This window comes from Procambarus clarkii, chromosome 71 (genome assembly GCF_040958095.1).
Source record: "Procambarus clarkii isolate CNS0578487 chromosome 71, FALCON_Pclarkii_2.0, whole genome shotgun sequence".
Classification (NCBI taxonomy): domain Eukaryota; kingdom Metazoa; phylum Arthropoda; class Malacostraca; order Decapoda; family Cambaridae; genus Procambarus; species Procambarus clarkii.
In genome coordinates, this window is record NC_091220.1 from 16271106 (window position 1) to 16288648 (window position 17543).

At 37.7% G+C, this 17543-nt stretch overlaps 2 protein-coding genes across 9 annotated transcripts in view; one reads left to right on the top strand and one right to left on the bottom strand.

Annotated features, from left to right (window-relative positions):
• Positions 1 to 604: 604 nt before the first annotated feature.
• LOC123745606 (GPN-loop GTPase 3) lies at positions 605 to 10725 on the top strand. Its single transcript, XM_045726317.2, has 7 exons — positions 605 to 823; positions 2182 to 2305; positions 3913 to 4090; positions 6304 to 6392; positions 7688 to 7820; positions 8274 to 8407; positions 10237 to 10725. Exons 2-7 carry the CDS (start codon positions 2205 to 2207, stop codon positions 10451 to 10453), a joined length of 852 nt encoding a protein of 283 aa, XP_045582273.1. The 5' UTR covers positions 605 to 823; positions 2182 to 2204; the 3' UTR covers positions 10454 to 10725.
• Positions 10726 to 11015: 290 nt separating this feature from the next.
• The window catches only part of LOC123745605 (sodium-independent sulfate anion transporter), a 31637-nt gene continuing 25109 nt past the window's right edge, over positions 11016 to 17543 (bottom strand). For 5 of the 8 annotated variants that reach the window (XM_045726312.2, XM_045726316.2, XM_045726311.2 and 2 more), the window contains 3 exons: positions 17209 to 17382; positions 15250 to 15400; positions 11016 to 12675 (listed from right to left, as the gene is read on the bottom strand). In XM_045726312.2, the coding sequence (XP_045582268.2) occupies positions 12524 to 12675; positions 15250 to 15400; positions 17209 to 17382 (477 nt within the window). In that variant the 3' untranslated portion in view covers positions 11016 to 12523. The other 3 variants (XR_006771354.2, XM_069312108.1, XM_069312109.1) reach the window with 3 other exon arrangements.

The following is a 17543-nucleotide window of genomic DNA, read 5'->3' on the forward strand; positions in this document are numbered from 1 at the left end:
TACCATATAATAATCAATACTGTAAATCATTTTTAAGTTTAAACAAAAGTAAAATAAAATAAAATAGAATCGAAATTTTTAATCGTAAATAGTTGTACATTATCAGAATTAGAAATTGTATTCATATTTTGTTTTATTAACAAGCATAGGTATACACATCAGGTATTCACAATACAATATAGGTATACACAATACAGCATAGGTATACACAATACAGCATAGGTATACACAAGCATAGGTATCCACAGACGTCTAGGGGCTTGACGGCTGAGTGGACAGCGCTCGGGATTTGTAGTCCTAGGGACCTGCCCGAAACGCTATGCCTGATAGTGGCTGTACAAGAATGTAAAAACTCTTGTACACATAAATAAATAACTTGGGGGATGTCGTGTTTTTATTTAGCGCGACGACGATCGAGGAGTCGAATGTGTTCCGAAATTTGGGGATTCATTACTTGGTGTTTTACATGTTGAATCTCGCGGGGGTACATATGACGTCATGGCCCTTGCGCCGACCAATGGAAGCAGATGTAAGATAGTGGCATGGGAAGTGGCCAATTGCGTGGCCTGACATATGTAACCTTTAGGCGAGTTGTAAATATACCTCAGACAGATCCACGTGAAGTGAGAGGAGCACATTCATACTTGTCGTTGCCCGCAGTCCTGCAAGAGCAACAACAGGCAGTGTTGTGTATAGTCATCAGGAGAGGAAACCTTCACGCAAGTTGCACATACCATTAAGAAGCAACAGTGCCAATCCCTAAACCAACATAGAGGTTCCTCTTCGTTTCATGACAATTTTGCAAATTTCACGAATTGTAAAGGTAGGAACCACAGTAGCCTATCCCATCCCCCCCCTGTTTGAGGTCAAACACCATGACAAACTTAGCATTTACTAAAGGGAGATCACAGTTTGTACAGCGACACGGTTCCTGTATCAGATCAAGCCATTTGTACCACTCATAAATTTTACATTAGGTTATTCAGTATGCATCTCATTCCCATAATTTTATCTGAATGTACTGTGAGGATACAGGTCATTTCGTATATTTTCTACCTAGCAAATTTAACCTCATCACTCCGAGGGTATGCAAGTCACATCGTACCCAAGTTGGTTCTCCAATAGATTTTAAAACCTACTTTCTCAATAGCAGCTAAACCCAACTCGGTCTAATTTAACCTAAGCTTCCACAATCTAACGATGTGTATATATATATATATATATATATATAGTTTAGACAGTTGGAAAGTGAGATTTGTTGAAATGTCTGTGTATGATTTGACAATACCCCCTCCTTACCTATCATAACATAAACCCAGCTTCTCTAAAATTCTATACTATTTTAACTATTTCCCCGGCATCGAAGGCATACATGTGTTGAAGATGCACCTCCATTTTGAGTTGCTAAACTTTAAAAAAAAAAAAAAAAAAAAAAAAAAAAAAATTAACCTCTTATTAGGCTGAACATATACTATAAAAGTAATGTTACTAAAAATACTGTTTAACTTACTGTATTCCATTATATGTTAAGGTATTTTAATATTTTCTTATCCTATTATAAGATTAATCAGATGGTCAGAGCTGAATCTTATGCATTCATGCTATGTTTACAGTTTGCAACTGGCGACTAGCCATGTTCTTGTTCATAACAAATCCAACTTCACAATAGGAAAAGATTAAACAAATACAGCGTTTGGAATAAAAATATGTTGCACTTGAAATAAAGATTACAAAATAGTTCTTTTTTTAATGCAGATGTATAATATAGGTAATGTTAAAGAAGACCATCTGATCAAAAATTGGACTCCTCAAGAAAGATGCATTTCGTGTTTCCCATTAAGTGTTGACTGCTTTATTGAAAGTGGCCAGCATACAGAATTGTAATAAATGTCTCGGTGATTATATTTAACAAAATGGCTTCTCTTAACAAGAATTTCATAAAGGAACTTAATTCATTTAATATACGGTAGTACTGTATAATACTATCCTTGATGAGCAACAGTAGTGTGTTTTATACAGTGGTAATTTCAACTCCTAAAACCTGTCATGTGCTCTGTTGTACATGTTTTGCTCTTTATTCATATGAATAATTCATTTAATCATGATATAATTGGTGAATTGTAACTCTCTAAATTCTTAAAAGCAATGGCTGGATTATTGAAAACAATCTCTCTTTTTCAGGATTAGACACAACTAGTGCAAAGATGAGATTCTGCCAACTTGTTCTGGGTCCAGCAGGGTCTGGCAAGTCTACGTACTGTGCAGCCATGCAGAAACATGCAGAGACCCTTAACAGAGTCACACAGTTAGTTTGAATTTTAAAATATGTTTATATTTTTCATTAAGTCATGAATCGTAAGCAAATGCGTACATGTATTTATATTTTTATTGTAAATTACTACTGTTAACTCTGAACATTACCTTTCTGGGGGAGCCCCATGTGGATCTCTGAAGCTATTATCACTAATTGTATACCATCTACTGGGTTGCATCAGCTGCGGAGTTCTGTCTGGCCTACCAGGGACCAAGACCCAGAACATGGTCCTCTCACAGAGGAACAGGTTCTGGCTCTTGGTCTGGTATTTATCTATTTATGCCACCACTAGGGAAGGCATCCAGAAAGTCAGCGAGACAAAACAAACCATAGCAGCTAAAGAAGACAGTAGCCTCATGAACCACTAGAAGAACTCCCAACAATGCAAACAAACGATTGAAAAGTTTCAAAATGAGCCAGCTCATGTTCCCCACCTCACCCACTCTTATGGGGGGGATGGGGTAGGTAGCTCACAGTCAGCAGGTGACACAACCTTTAGCTTTCTGCTGAAACCTAAAGCATACCTGGAGAGTGTTTCAGGGAGTTGTTCTACTCCCCGAGCCTGGCAGCCCAATTGCTTGGGCTGGACGGTAGAGTGATGGTCTCGCTTCATGCAGGTCGGTGTTCAATTTCCGACCATCCAAGTGGTTGGGCCACCATTCCTTCCCCCCTGTTTCATCCCAAATCCTTATCCATGTCCCTTCCAAGTGCTATGTAGTTGTAATGGCTTGGCACTTCCCCGAGCCCAGCCTGAGGCCAGGCTTGACTTGTGATAACTTGGTCCAACAGGCGCCTTCTATGCTTGGAACAGCCCACAGCCCTACATATCCACTACAGCCTGGTTGGTCTGGCACTTCCTGCAAGAACCTGTCCAAGTGCTTCTTGAATATCTCCACCTTCATTGTGACAATATTTCTTATGGTTGCTGGGAGGGTGTTGAACAGCCGTGGACCCCAGATATTAAGACAGTGCTCTCTGATTGTGTCTATGAAACCTCTACTGCTCAATGGTTCTATTCTGCATTTCCTTCCGTATCTTTTGCTCCCGATGTCACAATACCAGATTCTAGTGGCCATACATCTGCTATTATGATTGTAAGCATACTAAATTGGTGGGTGATGGTTCTTCATGACTGCTGATCATTGACGCTTATGAGCACTTTGGTATACAAACAGTTGTGCAAAAATTTAAAGCATGACAGTATTTTTTGGTTTGCTGTAAACCAACATTCTTTGATGTTTTCCATTATTTAAGGGTTAACAAATGTAGTGTTTACCTGTGGTTTGTAACTTAACATTTAGTTTTAGTTGAGATAAGGCGAGATAACACAACTTTCATACTCTACAGTAGTTAAATACAATTTGTGTATTAAACACAAGCATTAAAATGTAGATATATAAAATTTGTACTTTAATGTACATGTCAAATGTTTACCCTGCATGTCATCAACTCGTATTTTTATTACCATAAATTCATTTTATGACTACAAGAATAAGATGCTATAGTCAGATGGTGCTTATTTATACTGTAATCTTGGTTGATTGATGTGCTTGTCAATGTCTTTGTTTTTATTTATACTTGGTATTATGTTCTTACAGTGTAGTCAATCTTGACCCTGCAGCTGAAGCATTCTCTTACCAGCCACTTGTGGATGTCCGAGACCTGATTCAGGTCGATGATGTGATGCAGGCTGAAGACCTGGACTTTGGCCCAAATGGTGGACTAGTGTTTTGTATGGAGTACCTTATGGAGCCAGATGGACTGGATTGGTTAAAGGTGATTTGTATAATGTTTTTGTAAAGGTGTTTTTGTTAAAGTGGCAGTTTAGTGTTTGACACTCTGCAGGCTTTTTTTTTTTTTTTTTTTTGCTTGATGTACTTCTTAAAGGTTATTCCTTATAGAAATTCTACATCCTTGAAGGAAGAGACAGGAGTAATGTCAAGATGTGTCAGATAAACCTTGTGGTGTCTATGGGGTGATCACAGCCCTGTTTCAGACCAGTCTATTAACAGTCGAATGACCCAGGGTTCAATTCCTGCAGCAGGACAGAAACATTTTACAAACATAATCATTTTATCATAAGAACATAAGAGTTAATGAAACTATAGAAGGCCTATTGGTCTATATGAAGCTGCTCCTGTTTGTATTTATCCAAACTTGTTCATATACGTATGTCTAACCTACAATCAGCTCAAAGAAAAGTGTTCGGGGAAGGTCGGAGAAGTGCTTCAGGTACTTCTGTAAAGCTCTGATAAGGAGGAACTGGGGAAAATGGAGCAGAGAGGGGAGAGGAGGTAGGAAGCTGGCTGTTAAAACACCAGGTGCTGCTGTTAAGCTGTCCAGAGCACCGGGGGTACATGGAGAACAGTAAATGAAGTGGTGCTCATGAAGAGCACCACTTATCATAACCAAATCATTTGGTTATCATAAAAGAAAGGTAACAAATTAACTGATAAGTTGATAAATGAGCGAAAAGCGTGTTCACTATGAGGAGGCGGCAGTATTATGTTCATGCCTGAGGCCCTTTCATTAACATGCATCACAGAAAATAGATAATGTAGGGACTACTACAGTAGAAATTATAAAATAATAACCATAAACATGTGTTGGTTACATGCTCTGTGCAGTATTTAATGTGCAGTACGAGGCAGCTCCTAGTTCTGATGTTAAAATGAAAGAAAACGGGAGGCATGGGATGCGCGTGGGAACCACTGGGCTTAAGAACTGAACACAAGAGCACAAGGAACACCAAACACAAGAACACAGGCTTACGAAGGCTGGAGAGAGTTAATCAGCACTGATATATAAAAAGTCTGGCATGTCATGCATAAGGAAAGGAAGGGACTTTGAGCTGAGCAGCAGGCACTACGGTAGAAACTGGAATTATCTAACCAGTGCAAAGATAGGAAGATGCCCAAACTCTGTGCTGGGACCTAGAACTCTAGCCCAGATTGGACAGGAGATGCCAGATAACAAGCACTGGGAAAAACACAAGTGCTAACACAGTACATTGAATTCCCCAAGCTCAGTGGGTACAAGGGAGCACAGGGACACTGGAGCACAATGGGGGCACGAGGCACAGCAGAAACACTGAGAATAAATAAAGACAAACCAAGGCAGGAGGGTGGAAGGATCCCAGCCTCTACACAGAAGATGGTTACCATTGTCAGGGCCTTGGGGAAGACATAGAAGGGAGGGAAATGTTGAGGGCATCTGTTAAAGCAGTCACCAGTCCTTGAGAGAATTGACAAGCAGATACAATGTATTAACTTTTTTACTTTGTTTCCATCAAAGGATGGAACGATCCACCCCTGAGGATGTTCCATCCTCAGTGGTGCTCAATTGGTGTGGCCTACAGGTATGGGCATTGAAATCTGGTCTGTGAGTGTTGGGGACATCCCAGAGGTTGACTGAAACTGGAATAGTATAAAAATTTCTATAGACATATGGACGTCTGTGTGTGTGTGAGGATGGTGCCATTGTAGAATAGGCTAAAGAGAACACGTGCTTGCTTATGGCATTCTGTTCTTGGGTTGACTGGGTGATTGGCAATGAACACGGATGGAGCAAGCAAGTAGGTGGCATATGCTTGGGGAGGGGCAGTGTGTGTGGGAGGATGGTGTTGTTTAGTAGCTTTGGAAAAGAGTATACATGGTGGCTAGGGTAGGGGAAAGCTCCTGTGGAAGAGTGCATGTGTGATGGATGGTGTGTAAGCATAGAGTGAGTGAAGCAAACATTGGAGAGATGTAACTGTTTGAGGCTGACTGCTGGAAACGTCAGATTATATAGGCCCTCTTGGGCACAGGAAGTAAAGCCCCACCCCCTAGGAAGAAAAACAAATGAGAGCTTTTGCCTTAACCAGAAAATGTGCAACCACATAACATTTCAATTTTTTTTTACGAGTTCTGGAGGATTATAAATATTTTCAGAACTATGAAGTGTGGTTGACTGTGTTTATTTCAAAGTCTAAAGTGTCTTTTTCTCTGCAGGAGCAACTTGGAGACTATGATGATGACCATATTTTGTTTGACTGCCCTGGCCAGATAGAACTGTACACTCACATGGATGTCATGAAGAGGTCAGTATTTATTCAGGATTTTTTCATTGCCAAGATGGAGAAAAAAATTTAATGTATACCACAGCCTATTTCATAAGGGTGTTTGACCTTGTTTTCTTTAAGTACCAGATGTTCCGAAAGTATTGCCAAGTGGGGGCTTGCTGCAGTATGTGAAAATGCCATTTAGTTTTTGGAAAGGATTTGAGTGTTTTGAAATGTGCTTTCTGGTAGTTATTCTGTGATGGGTTCAACCTGCCTGGACTATGCATAAAGGTGTTATAAGGCTATGAAACTCTTGCTTTAGGGAGCAACTGAATGGTAAAGTTTAGAAAACATCGGCCTTTTTCATCCAAAGTGTTTTATACCTAATATATCTAATCTTACTATTCTGAAGTGATCAAGCAATTCTCTTCTTTTACTTTCTTCTGTGATAAATATGCAAGTTAAAAAGGCAGCTCTCAATATTTTAAGATATTTCACTGTTTTTCAGTACTAAAGAAGGCAAACATAATTCAGTACTGTCCATAATAGAGAACACTATGCTATTTGGCCTGCTATGCAAGCCAAGTAGCATGCCTGTAAAATTAAAATGACCTTTGGGAGTACTAAAGCTGTCGACTGTTTTACTTTCCTCAACTGTTTTACTTTCTTCAAGTGGGATTTGCCAGAACCCTTGCAACAAATCTAAAGTCAAAAATACCTTGTTTCATCCTTTGCAACAAATCATTTAGGACTGGAAGTGGGGAAACAATCGGGTATAGTTACAGTATTCGGCTTCCTGTTGTCGATTAAGAGTCTTCGTATCCTATCTCATTTTGGTACAAGAATAAGTGGAGCATGCCATGGTGAGTTACTTGCCTTTGTCTCTTCATCTTGTGACATAGCCCCCAGTCAGTCTACATGTCTGCTAGCCAGGAATCTGGTATTAAGGCAGTCCTGGGTGACTCGGCACTTGCTGGAGCCTGAAATTTGCCTGCGTAGTTTTCCCGCTGTGCAGGGTGTGTCTTTAGGGGTTCTATTGGTGCTTTCTTTGATAATTACTTACTTTAAGGGTTCTAATTTCTCCGGTTCCACCCCTTTCACCACTGCCATGACCAACGGTTTGGGCTGGATGGAGTGGATGCCTTTCAGCTGGATTGGTTGTGGTGGGGTTTCATTACTTCTACCCAAAACCAGCAACAGCTGGTCTGGGATAGATTACATTCAATGCTGGTTTCTTAATTTTTCACTTTACATTTAATATATTTATGGATAACTTTAAGGTTGTTTTATCACCGTTTGTTTCAGGTTTCTAGACAGGTATTTTATATTTTCAGATTGGTACATCATCTTCAGGCTATGGATTTCAGAGTATGTGCTGTGTTTGTGCTTGACTCTGTGTATATGGTTGATGCTGGGAAGTTCCTCTCAGGGTCATTAGCAGCCTTGTCTACTATGGTGCAACTGGAGGTGAGCAAACTAATGCCTATGAAGATGAGTCACAATAACGTGGCTGAAATATGTAATGCCTATGACCTATGTAACTCTTATCCATCTTTACCTTGAATACTGTCCTTTTATTAGGAATTCTCCATATCCTTTTGTGTAGAATTGGCCTCTTGATAATCAGTGCCCTAAGTGTATTCTGGGTTTTGTAACTTAAACAAATAATTGAAAAATTCTAAATGCTATTTTGCATACTTGTAAGTAAAGCAACTAAGTATCACTTGCTTGCACTGATAAACAATTATTTGTGGGGAGAATTGCTTTTGCTGTCAGTAGGCACACAAGTCAGAAAGTAACAGGAAAAGAAAGACAGGCGCACGCAAGGTTAAGAAAAATAAAAAGAAGCGGAGAAAAATAATAATTGGAATTGAACCTATAGGTTTATTCCCAGTGACTTAATACTGTTGTATGTTTCAGGTACCACACATTAATGTGTTGACAAAAATGGATTTATTGAACAAATCTGCACGAAATCAGCTAGAGATGTTTTTAGAGCCAGAAATCCATGAGCTGCTTGCATCTGAACACAACGTTTCCAGATTTAACAAGAAGTAAGAACAAGTACAGTACAGTCCTTTACGTATTTAGGTGTTCCTGGTAAAAATTACCTTTTTATTTTTTTTTTTAATTAAAATTGCATTGTCTGTAGTATCTAGTATTATTTTAGGGGTTCTAATTTCTCCGGTTCCACCCCTTTCACCACTGCCATGACCAATGGTTTGGGCTGGATGGAGTGGATGCCTTTCAACTGGATTGGTCGTGGTGGGGTTTCATTACTTCTACCCCAGACCAGCAACAGTTGGTCTGGGATAGATTACATTCATATCAGCTAGATTATCAGCTAGATTCATATCAGATAGATTACATTGCATATCAGCTTGAAGCTGCCAAGACTAATGTATGGTGAGGTCAATTGTGGAAGATCTCAATTGTTATTAGGTTCAGTAGCTTCCCTGGTACCTGGTTGGTATAGCAATTTGAATATATTGCTGGATGGATCTTCTTAACATTTTGAAAACCAATAAGCATGGGTTGTTCCAGTATCTCGACACACATGTTGAGGAGGACTTCCAATAATGTCACTTGTAAATGATACCATGGAAAGTTTAGCAATAAAGCCAATTATATATTTTTTTCTGACCTATGCCATTCAGATGATCTTTGTAGGGCAAGATCACTTAAGGTTCCATAGAGTTGGCAGAGTGAAATTATTCACCAGTACAATAGCAATCTTTTCTAACATCCCTGTAGGGTTGTGCTGCTGCTAAGGAGGCAGTGTAGTACAGCTCAACCTAACCCATAGTGACGACAGAAAGTTTAATAACTCTGGTCTTTCTAAGCCCTACATGGTATTATAAGGTCCGTTGTGTAGCACTCTCAAACTGCAAGTTTTCCACTTGGCTACTGCCTCTGTCTACCTCCAGTTGGCAGAAAGCCACAGAATCCATTTGACCCTAAATTTTCTTTTCTTAAACCCCCCCCCCCATCATATTTCTTTCCAATTGGTCCTCATGGTGGTTAAGTTGGCTTGAGACAGGATTCAGTTATGTGCCTTTTCTTTATCTTTAGAAACTTTGGTTTCCCTGTGTATTAGGCTCATGCTGTGTACTTGTTAAGTTTATACTTTTTTATGGAATGCTTTTAATGTGTGTAGGGCAGGTGTTTGATGTCTCATGACTTGACCAACTGGTGGCCCAGAACCTCTTCTGTTGTGGTTCCGTTTGTGCTTCTGCAGTGGGTTCCATTTGCAATTTCTTGATGCTTTGCTCCAGGACTAGGGATTTGTACTGCCCACTTTAACTTGTGCGTTCAATTCCATGTGCGGACAAGTTGTCTGTTTACCTCCCACTAAGTCTACCCTTGGTTTTCTTTATAACCATTTGATTTGGTATTTGCCAAAATACAAAATGTCATGATGGTCAACAACTAGAGTTGACTATCATGACATTATCCATTGGAATTGTATCTGTTATTTCCTTGGGAGCATCCAAGTTCTTTCAGAAAGAGGTTTTTCACATTCATTACATTCCTTCAGATCTAGATGTTTTGAGAGCTTCTTTGTATTAGCTAACAACATTTGTGCATGAATTATTGTTTTTAAGGCTATTCATAGTATTGTTTGTACAGTATTGTGAGACATCCCTGTCATAAGGACCAGGGATGCTTCTCTTACCTGACTGCTGTACAAAATATCTAGTTTCATTAATTATTAAGTTTCAAATGCTTTGTTTACTTAAATGACTACCGTTTCATTAATGTTAGTATCTTTAGTAAATTATACTACATTTCCTAATCCTATCTGTTGGAAACATCCAAATATACCAGACTTTTTCGTAAAAACATACACAAGATTAACTTTATCTCCTAAATTTTCTACCAGGTATCATAAATTAACTAATGAACTGGGAAAAGTTCTCGAGGACTTCTCTCTGGTCCGCTACGTGCCCCTGAACATCAACAGCGAAGAATCCCTCACAGATTTGCTTATCCAGACAGACTTCGCGCTACAGTATGGGGAAGATGAAGATGTTAAGACCCGAGACTTTGAATACCCAGATGCTGATGATGAAGAGCGAGACCCTGTCTTCTGTGGTTAAAATCAAGTACAGTACTAGATAGTTTTTCATACACAAATGTGACTTTTAATGTGCTTAACTTCATAGTACCTGGATTTGCATAATTGTCATAAGAGAAGCATAAAAGACTAGAGGAGCAAATACAGTAATTTAATGTGGACCAGTGAGATGTATTTGTATTAATTTCACTCCACTTTACTTTCACCTTATTACCGACTCTTTCTTGTGTGGGAGGTCGCTAGTTTACTGTGCTGTGTGAGGTTATTAATGGTAATAAACAAGCTATAAATTAAGCTTAATATTTATTTCTAACACTGATCAAATAAGTTTTAGATTTAGCACCATGTGACAGGTTTATCAAAAAAGTACTTCATCTAGGCTAAATTTGGGATTTTGAAATAAAACTAGCATGCAGGAAATTTCTTGGGATATTTAATGTTCAAAAATACAGATTAATACCAACCATTTGAAAGCACAAGTCAGTTTGCCAGACTTGAGCCGTAACGTTTGTACCTTGAGGCCACTCGTGTAGTGCCCTATATGGCTTACCGTCTACAGCAGGAATAATAAGCAAAGTATTGAATAATTATTAGACAATTTTTATTTGATACAGTTCTGTCAAAAGTTACAAAAATTCTCTGAAATTTGAACATTTCAAATAAATGCCCAGGTGAATGGGATGTATATTTCCACAGAAGAGTGGATGACAATTTATATGGAATGGAACATTTCATGTAATAGTCAAAATTAACGAACAAATCTTTTCCAGCCTGTTAGCTTTATACTTCATTAAAGGTGCAGCCTAAAAACAATATCTTGGATGGTAAAGACTTGAGGCGGCCTTGTTCTCACTCGTGGTTAATATGTGTCGTTATAGAACTTTCATTGAGAGAAGATTCCTTTCTGGTGCAATGTTATCAATGAAGTGAGCTACAACAGTTGTAAACAGAGGCTTTTTACACATTTTTTAATGCTTTGTGTAATTTATAAAATTTGGATGCCAGAAACTGAGGCCATTAGTATTACATGACCTGGCCTGGTTAACAATTGTTTCCACACTGTACTTGTACAAGAAACCACTGAAAACGGCTAAGCCAGATATATATAATATAAATGGGAGGAAGCAGATAAAATGTAATGCCAAGTAGTTGTAAGTACAAGTGGAGAATAATTAACTTATTCAACATGAAGAATACAACGCCTTTCAATATTCCACCAACAAATACAGTAAACTGAATACAGTGTTGATTGGACAATGGTTGTGGCTAGTACGTAAAAATTTGAAATGAAAACGCCTTTACATGAAATGAAAACATTAGCTTGGAGCTATATGGTGAGCAGTCATAACACACACACACACATCTAATGAATGCACTGAAAAACAAGTGATGCTTTATTGCCAGAACACACAAATGCTAAAATAAAAATATTCCTATGCAATTTAAACAAATTTTAGAACAGCTTTTAAGTACTGTGGCGTATATGCTAGACCTTAACTGGAGTATGTAGTCTGATATGATGCCTGCTTCTAAAACATTTAACAAAATGCAAAACATCTAGTCATTCAACAAAATATTTACAAATAAATGAGCTATGAGAAAACAAGCTGTACATGCCCTTGGAAAACAGAAGGCAAAGAATATGATAGCCACATACAAGGAGTAAAATAATACCAGAAATCAGATTAGTGATTTCTTAAATAAAAATGTGAGGCACTATAATCTAGGCAGTAAACTACAGAAGAAAATATGTAAGACACCTTGCGAGAAGTATTTGATACCGTCATGGATGGTTGGAATAAACTTTAGAAATCTGTGCACCAAAATCACTAAAAATTGATGATAAAAAATACAACAAATTTAAACAAAGCCACGAGCACAACCAAACCCGTGGTTACAAACAGGTAACAAATTATATATTAATGTATTGGCAGTTAATAAATTAATTGAATAAAACATAGTTATTGCATCAAGTGTGGATGACCATGTTCAAACTAGTAATTTTGTGTTTAATCACAGTCATGTTTAAAGATAATTGTGTACATGAAAAAATCTCCAACTTAAATACTCACAAACATGAGTACAAAGAATGCTATGTTACCTTCTCTCGTACAATGGTAGGCACAGCAGATAATTCCAGCAGCGGGTTGGTCATGTCGGGGTCTTCACCTTCATGACAACTCCCTACTGAGCTGCTGTGTCCAATTGCAGAAGTATTGCTAAGTATTGCAACTGGATGTGATGCTGAAAGAGAAAACATTGTGATAACATGCTTATTTACATGAAAATTAATGCTTAAATAATTACAAACCTAATATATAAAAAGGCAACATAGGATACTGTATAATGATCATTAGATTTAAGTGAAAGTGATTTTCAAGAAATATTGTACTGGTAGATTGAATATAAACAAAAAATTAACTTATTTACAATAAAGATTAATTTAATTCCATTATTATGGTATTGTGATAATGATTTAAAGACGACTTGTGTGTTTTATAATTACTTATGTTAAGTACTGTACACTTAAAATAATAAATTAATGCAACGATCAATTATATTAAACATTGTATTATACACAATATAGTTTATTTAGCTGTTTTAGTCAAAATATTTTAAAAATTAATCTACTGTATTTACAAAGCAGACAATGATACATATCATGACAGGTTTTGTGGGAGGTCTTCTATGGTGGCTGCTTCTTGTTAGCTACCTGGGTAGCTCCAACCACAGAAGTTGTTAAACACATGGGGCATAATCTTGCTAAAGCTATTGAAGGTGGGTGCCCATAGGTGCCAGTGTCTTAGGCCATAGCACAGCTTCAGTATTCGAATCCTGCTTGGTGGCATTTGTCGTGGAAGGGGACGGGTCAGTGGGCTACTTCGCGACAACCTTTTTCATGGTTCACCTGTTCGACGTTACTTTGATGTGAACTGGTCATCAGTTCACATTTTATCCATAGTGTTTAAAACATTCAACTTACCTTTTCAACTTTGCATCTTCCATCAGTAATACGATTTATTCATACATGTTCATTACGTGTAAAGGTTGTCTCTTATACATTGGTATACTTATAATTGATGCAAGCTTTATCTCTAGTATGCCACATGCAAGCTACAGAAACACCACATGAAGGAAGACGGATTGTGGTTACGTACCTGTCTGTTTTGGCTGCATCATGATGCATGTTGTTGTTGTTGCTTTTGTGCATCATCGCTTACTACTATCTATGAGGAAAGGAAAAAGGAAAAAAAGGGGGGAACGTAGTTTTGTGCAAACAAGACTTTAGAATTTGGAAGAAAATATCAGACAAGGCAAAGAAAACAAAAATTGTTTGAGCAAAGATTTCAATCCCATAACTTATGAAGTAAATTTAAAGAAAATATGGTTCAGCATGGGCTCAGAAGTGCATTTAGGATATTCTTTGAAAGGATAAGAAAGGTAATGTGAATAATTACATAGGCACCCCCATTCTCAGAGCAAATCCATTATCACAAGAGACCAAACCCTCCCCTTGTACCACCTGGATAGTTATCTAGGTATGTGTGATGGTCTAAAAGCATACTATGGTTCCAGTAATAGTCTACAAGTAAACTGCAAGTGAACCTTTGTCACTTGCCTAAACAGAGAATATTCTGAAGGTATAACTATTTTATTATAAATTGTTGCTTTAAAATATAAACAGTATATGCTGAACATGTTTTCTTTGAAACTGTCTGAAGAACTTTTTTCTGTCAATAAAATTCTCGGGTATGCTACCTAACTGTTGGATATCTTCTACCTACCTACCTGTTGGAGATTTCAACGATCAATGTCCCAGCGGCTCAGTCTCTGACCAGAGACCGAGTTGGTTGATCTGACCTGGTTGCTGGTCTGATCAACCAGGCTGTTCGATGTGGCTGCTTGCAGCCTGATGTACTAGTGACAGCCTAGTTGATCAGGTTTTGTGATCAACCTAACTGAGGTAGACACTCAAATAGTTTTCAAATTCCATATTTCACATTTTTGTCAAGAACACATTGTATTAATGCAACCAAACATAATGAAACCTAACCTAACACAATTTTAACCTCAAGTAACCTTAACCTAACTATGGACCTAACCTTAACCCAACTAGTAGATAATAGCACTAATTATGTAGCAGTTTTGAATCCATTACCTCCAGGGGATCTTCCTGAGGACAGGTTGTACACTGGAGATGTACACTAATAAATATGACTTGTAGCAAGGACAAAGCTGCGTATTTTCAATGGAGATACTGCAAGAGCATCAGTGAGTTGACACATTCTTTGCTCTGGAATCACAATCGTAGATTGGATGAGAAAGGTACAACTGCTGATGCTGCTAATATAAATACGATGCAGTTACCACTTGCTGGCACTAATACACAACAACATGGACTGTCCCCGGCAGACACATGCATATGTGAAAGAAGGAATGAACATGAAGAGGTAATGAAGTACAGAATAGTGCAAGTAAAGGGAAATAAAATGAAGGTTAAAAAAATATAAATGAAAAACTACATTATTACAGGGTGATGTGGAGTACGAAAACCGTGAGACCACCAAGTGGTAACAGTCAATGGGGAAAGGGGTACACACTACATATTTATTAAATTATGTCTTGAAAATTAACCCTAGTAGAGATAATGTACTTAAATAGTAAAAATAAAATTGAGCGTTTATGGAAAAACAAAAAGTCCATACCAGTATCAAGCAAAAAAGAAACTAAAGCTCATGCAATGGAAATCACAAGCATAACAACTGTTTCTATAAAGTATGTATAGAGAAGTGCTTGAAAAATGGCTAGAGAACATACATTTCAGTAGGCTGTGCAACTCCTCTGGTGATGTGGCAATCTTGATATCTGCATGAAGTGACTGGAGTCCATCCTTCACACTTGTTGGAGCATTTGAGAAGATCAGTGTTTGATGACGTTTCTCAAAGTCGGAGCACAAGCCCTTGATTCCCTAAAATATAGAATAAGTACTGAACTGCATGGCTGGCAAAGATTAAAACCCTAATCAAGAAAATTTAATATAAGAAGTATTAATTTTTGTAAAAGTGTCTGTACTGTACATATAAAACATATTAGCATTAGTGACAAGTTAAGGAAAAAAGTGCTTTCAAAGTGAAATGGAAAGGCAGAATACAGCACGTGCATAAAAGTGCCACCACTTAAACCAAGTCATTGTAATGACTGACATTTATATTGTATTCATTTCAATGTTAATTTAATTGTTTCAATTGCCATTATGTATGGGAGAGAATGCTTAGGTTGGAGTAATGTAGAATAGCTTTTGTGTGCTTTTGCATTGTGCAGTTTCACTCTACCTGTGCACCTCGTTCTCAGACCAGAGGAGAGCTGTATCTGATTAGAGATGATAATTACCTAAGTGTAGTTAGAGGATGAGAGCTATGTTCGGGGTGTCCCATCTTCCCAGCACACTATCTTTTGACTGAAACTGTTGACGGTTTTGTTCACCACCTTCTCACTTGTTCCGTCTACCATTCTGTTTACAAGAGAGTTTTCTAATGTTTTTTTGGCAGCTTTGTTTCCTTAGCTTGAACCTATGATCTCTTGTTCTTGAAGTTCCAGGTTTCTTTTGTTGATTCCTGTTACTATTTTATACAGTGATCATATTGCCTCTTTTTTTTTCTGTTTTTGGTACATTTAAAACCTCTAGCCTCTCCTTGTAGCTCTTGTTTTTTAAGTTTCAGAAGCCATTTAGTTGCGTGTCTTCACACCTTTTCCAGTTTGTTGATGTGCTTCTAAAAATAGTGGCATCATACAACTGCTGCATTTTCCAATTTTGGTCTCACAAAGGTCATGAATAATTTCTTTGATATTTCACCATCATTATATTTAAAAGCCATATTGAAGTTAGAAAACATAGCATAGGCTCCTTACATAATGTTTTTTATGTGGTCCACAATGTGACAGTTTTCTATCTAGAACTGTCTTTAGGTCTCTCTTTATCAGTCCTTTAAAACCTTTTCACATAATTTTAAAGTTGTATGTGCCCTATTTTCTTCTATTCCATATTTGTTTAGTTGTGCTGTGAGGTGCCTGCTTCCATATTTCAAGCATTTACATTATCAAGATGGTATGTGTTCCCTGTCATGCAATTTTCATGAGTCAGTGTTAAATATATGATGTGATTTCTCTAGAGTTTTATGGATCTTAATATATTTTCTGAGACTCCATTATTTCAGTGCATTTTAATAAAAAAAATTCTGAGAGAAGGGGGAGAGGAGGAAAACGAGGGTCAAGTAAGTCACAGGGAAGATGGGAAAGGGTGAGAAGAGAGCCCAGTGCAAGTGGGTACCCCCTTCTATATTTATAAATGGAAATGTTTGTATGAGGGTGGAGAAAATGATATGTACAACAGGGAAGAGTGGTAAGGGGGGAGGGGCAGAAGGGGAAAATGGAGGGAAAAAGTAAAGGGGTGGAATGGGGGGGGGGGAGAAAGAGAGACTATCTTGGGCCCTGCTAGGTGCCCTCTCCTAGTATATATAATTGTAATACACTCACATACTGGTTTGCTTGAATTCCTCAATTCAAATTAGTTGTATAGTTCATGTGAATTTAATTTCTCTTGTATTTAATGAGGTATCATTTTTGCTTTCAATTGAAGTGTTCCCTAACTATAAATAATTATAAATAAGATGTCCCTCCTTACATCGTGTGATGAATGGACATGTGTTTTTGTTCATCACAGAAAAGGGATAAACCTTGAAGCATTCATTTTGGTTTTTGGTTCATTTTGGTTCTTACCTGAACAGCTGTAAAATCTACTCCAGTAAAATGACTGCAATCCACAACCACTGTTGTAATTCCTTGTGCTGTAATTAATCCGGCTTTGTTGACAGCTGCTCGCACATAGTCCACAGATGGGAAGAAGAGACCACTGCTTGGCTCAACTACCACATAGGATGGCTCATCTCTATCCTGTGAAAAAGATTTGTAGAAAATATATAAATTTTTATAAAAAAAAATATTATATATACTTTTTAAATGTTAACAGTTGCTGTATAGTACAGTTAAATGAAAAATAATTTTCTAAAAGGGTCCCTAAGTGATTTCCAAAGATCAGAGCTGGTCTTGAAGAA

Coding starts and splice junctions, on each gene's coding strand:
- LOC123745606 (XM_045726317.2), top strand. CDS start 2,205: ATGAGATTCTGCCAACTTGTTCTGGGTCCAGCAGGGTCTGGCAAGTCT. Junction 4,091..6,303: donor ATGGACTGGATTGGTTAAAG/GTGATTTGTATA, acceptor TTTTCTCTGCAG/GAGCAACTTGGAGACTATGA. Junction 6,393..7,687: donor CACATGGATGTCATGAAGAG/GTCAGTATTTAT, acceptor TTATATTTTCAG/ATTGGTACATCATCTTCAGG.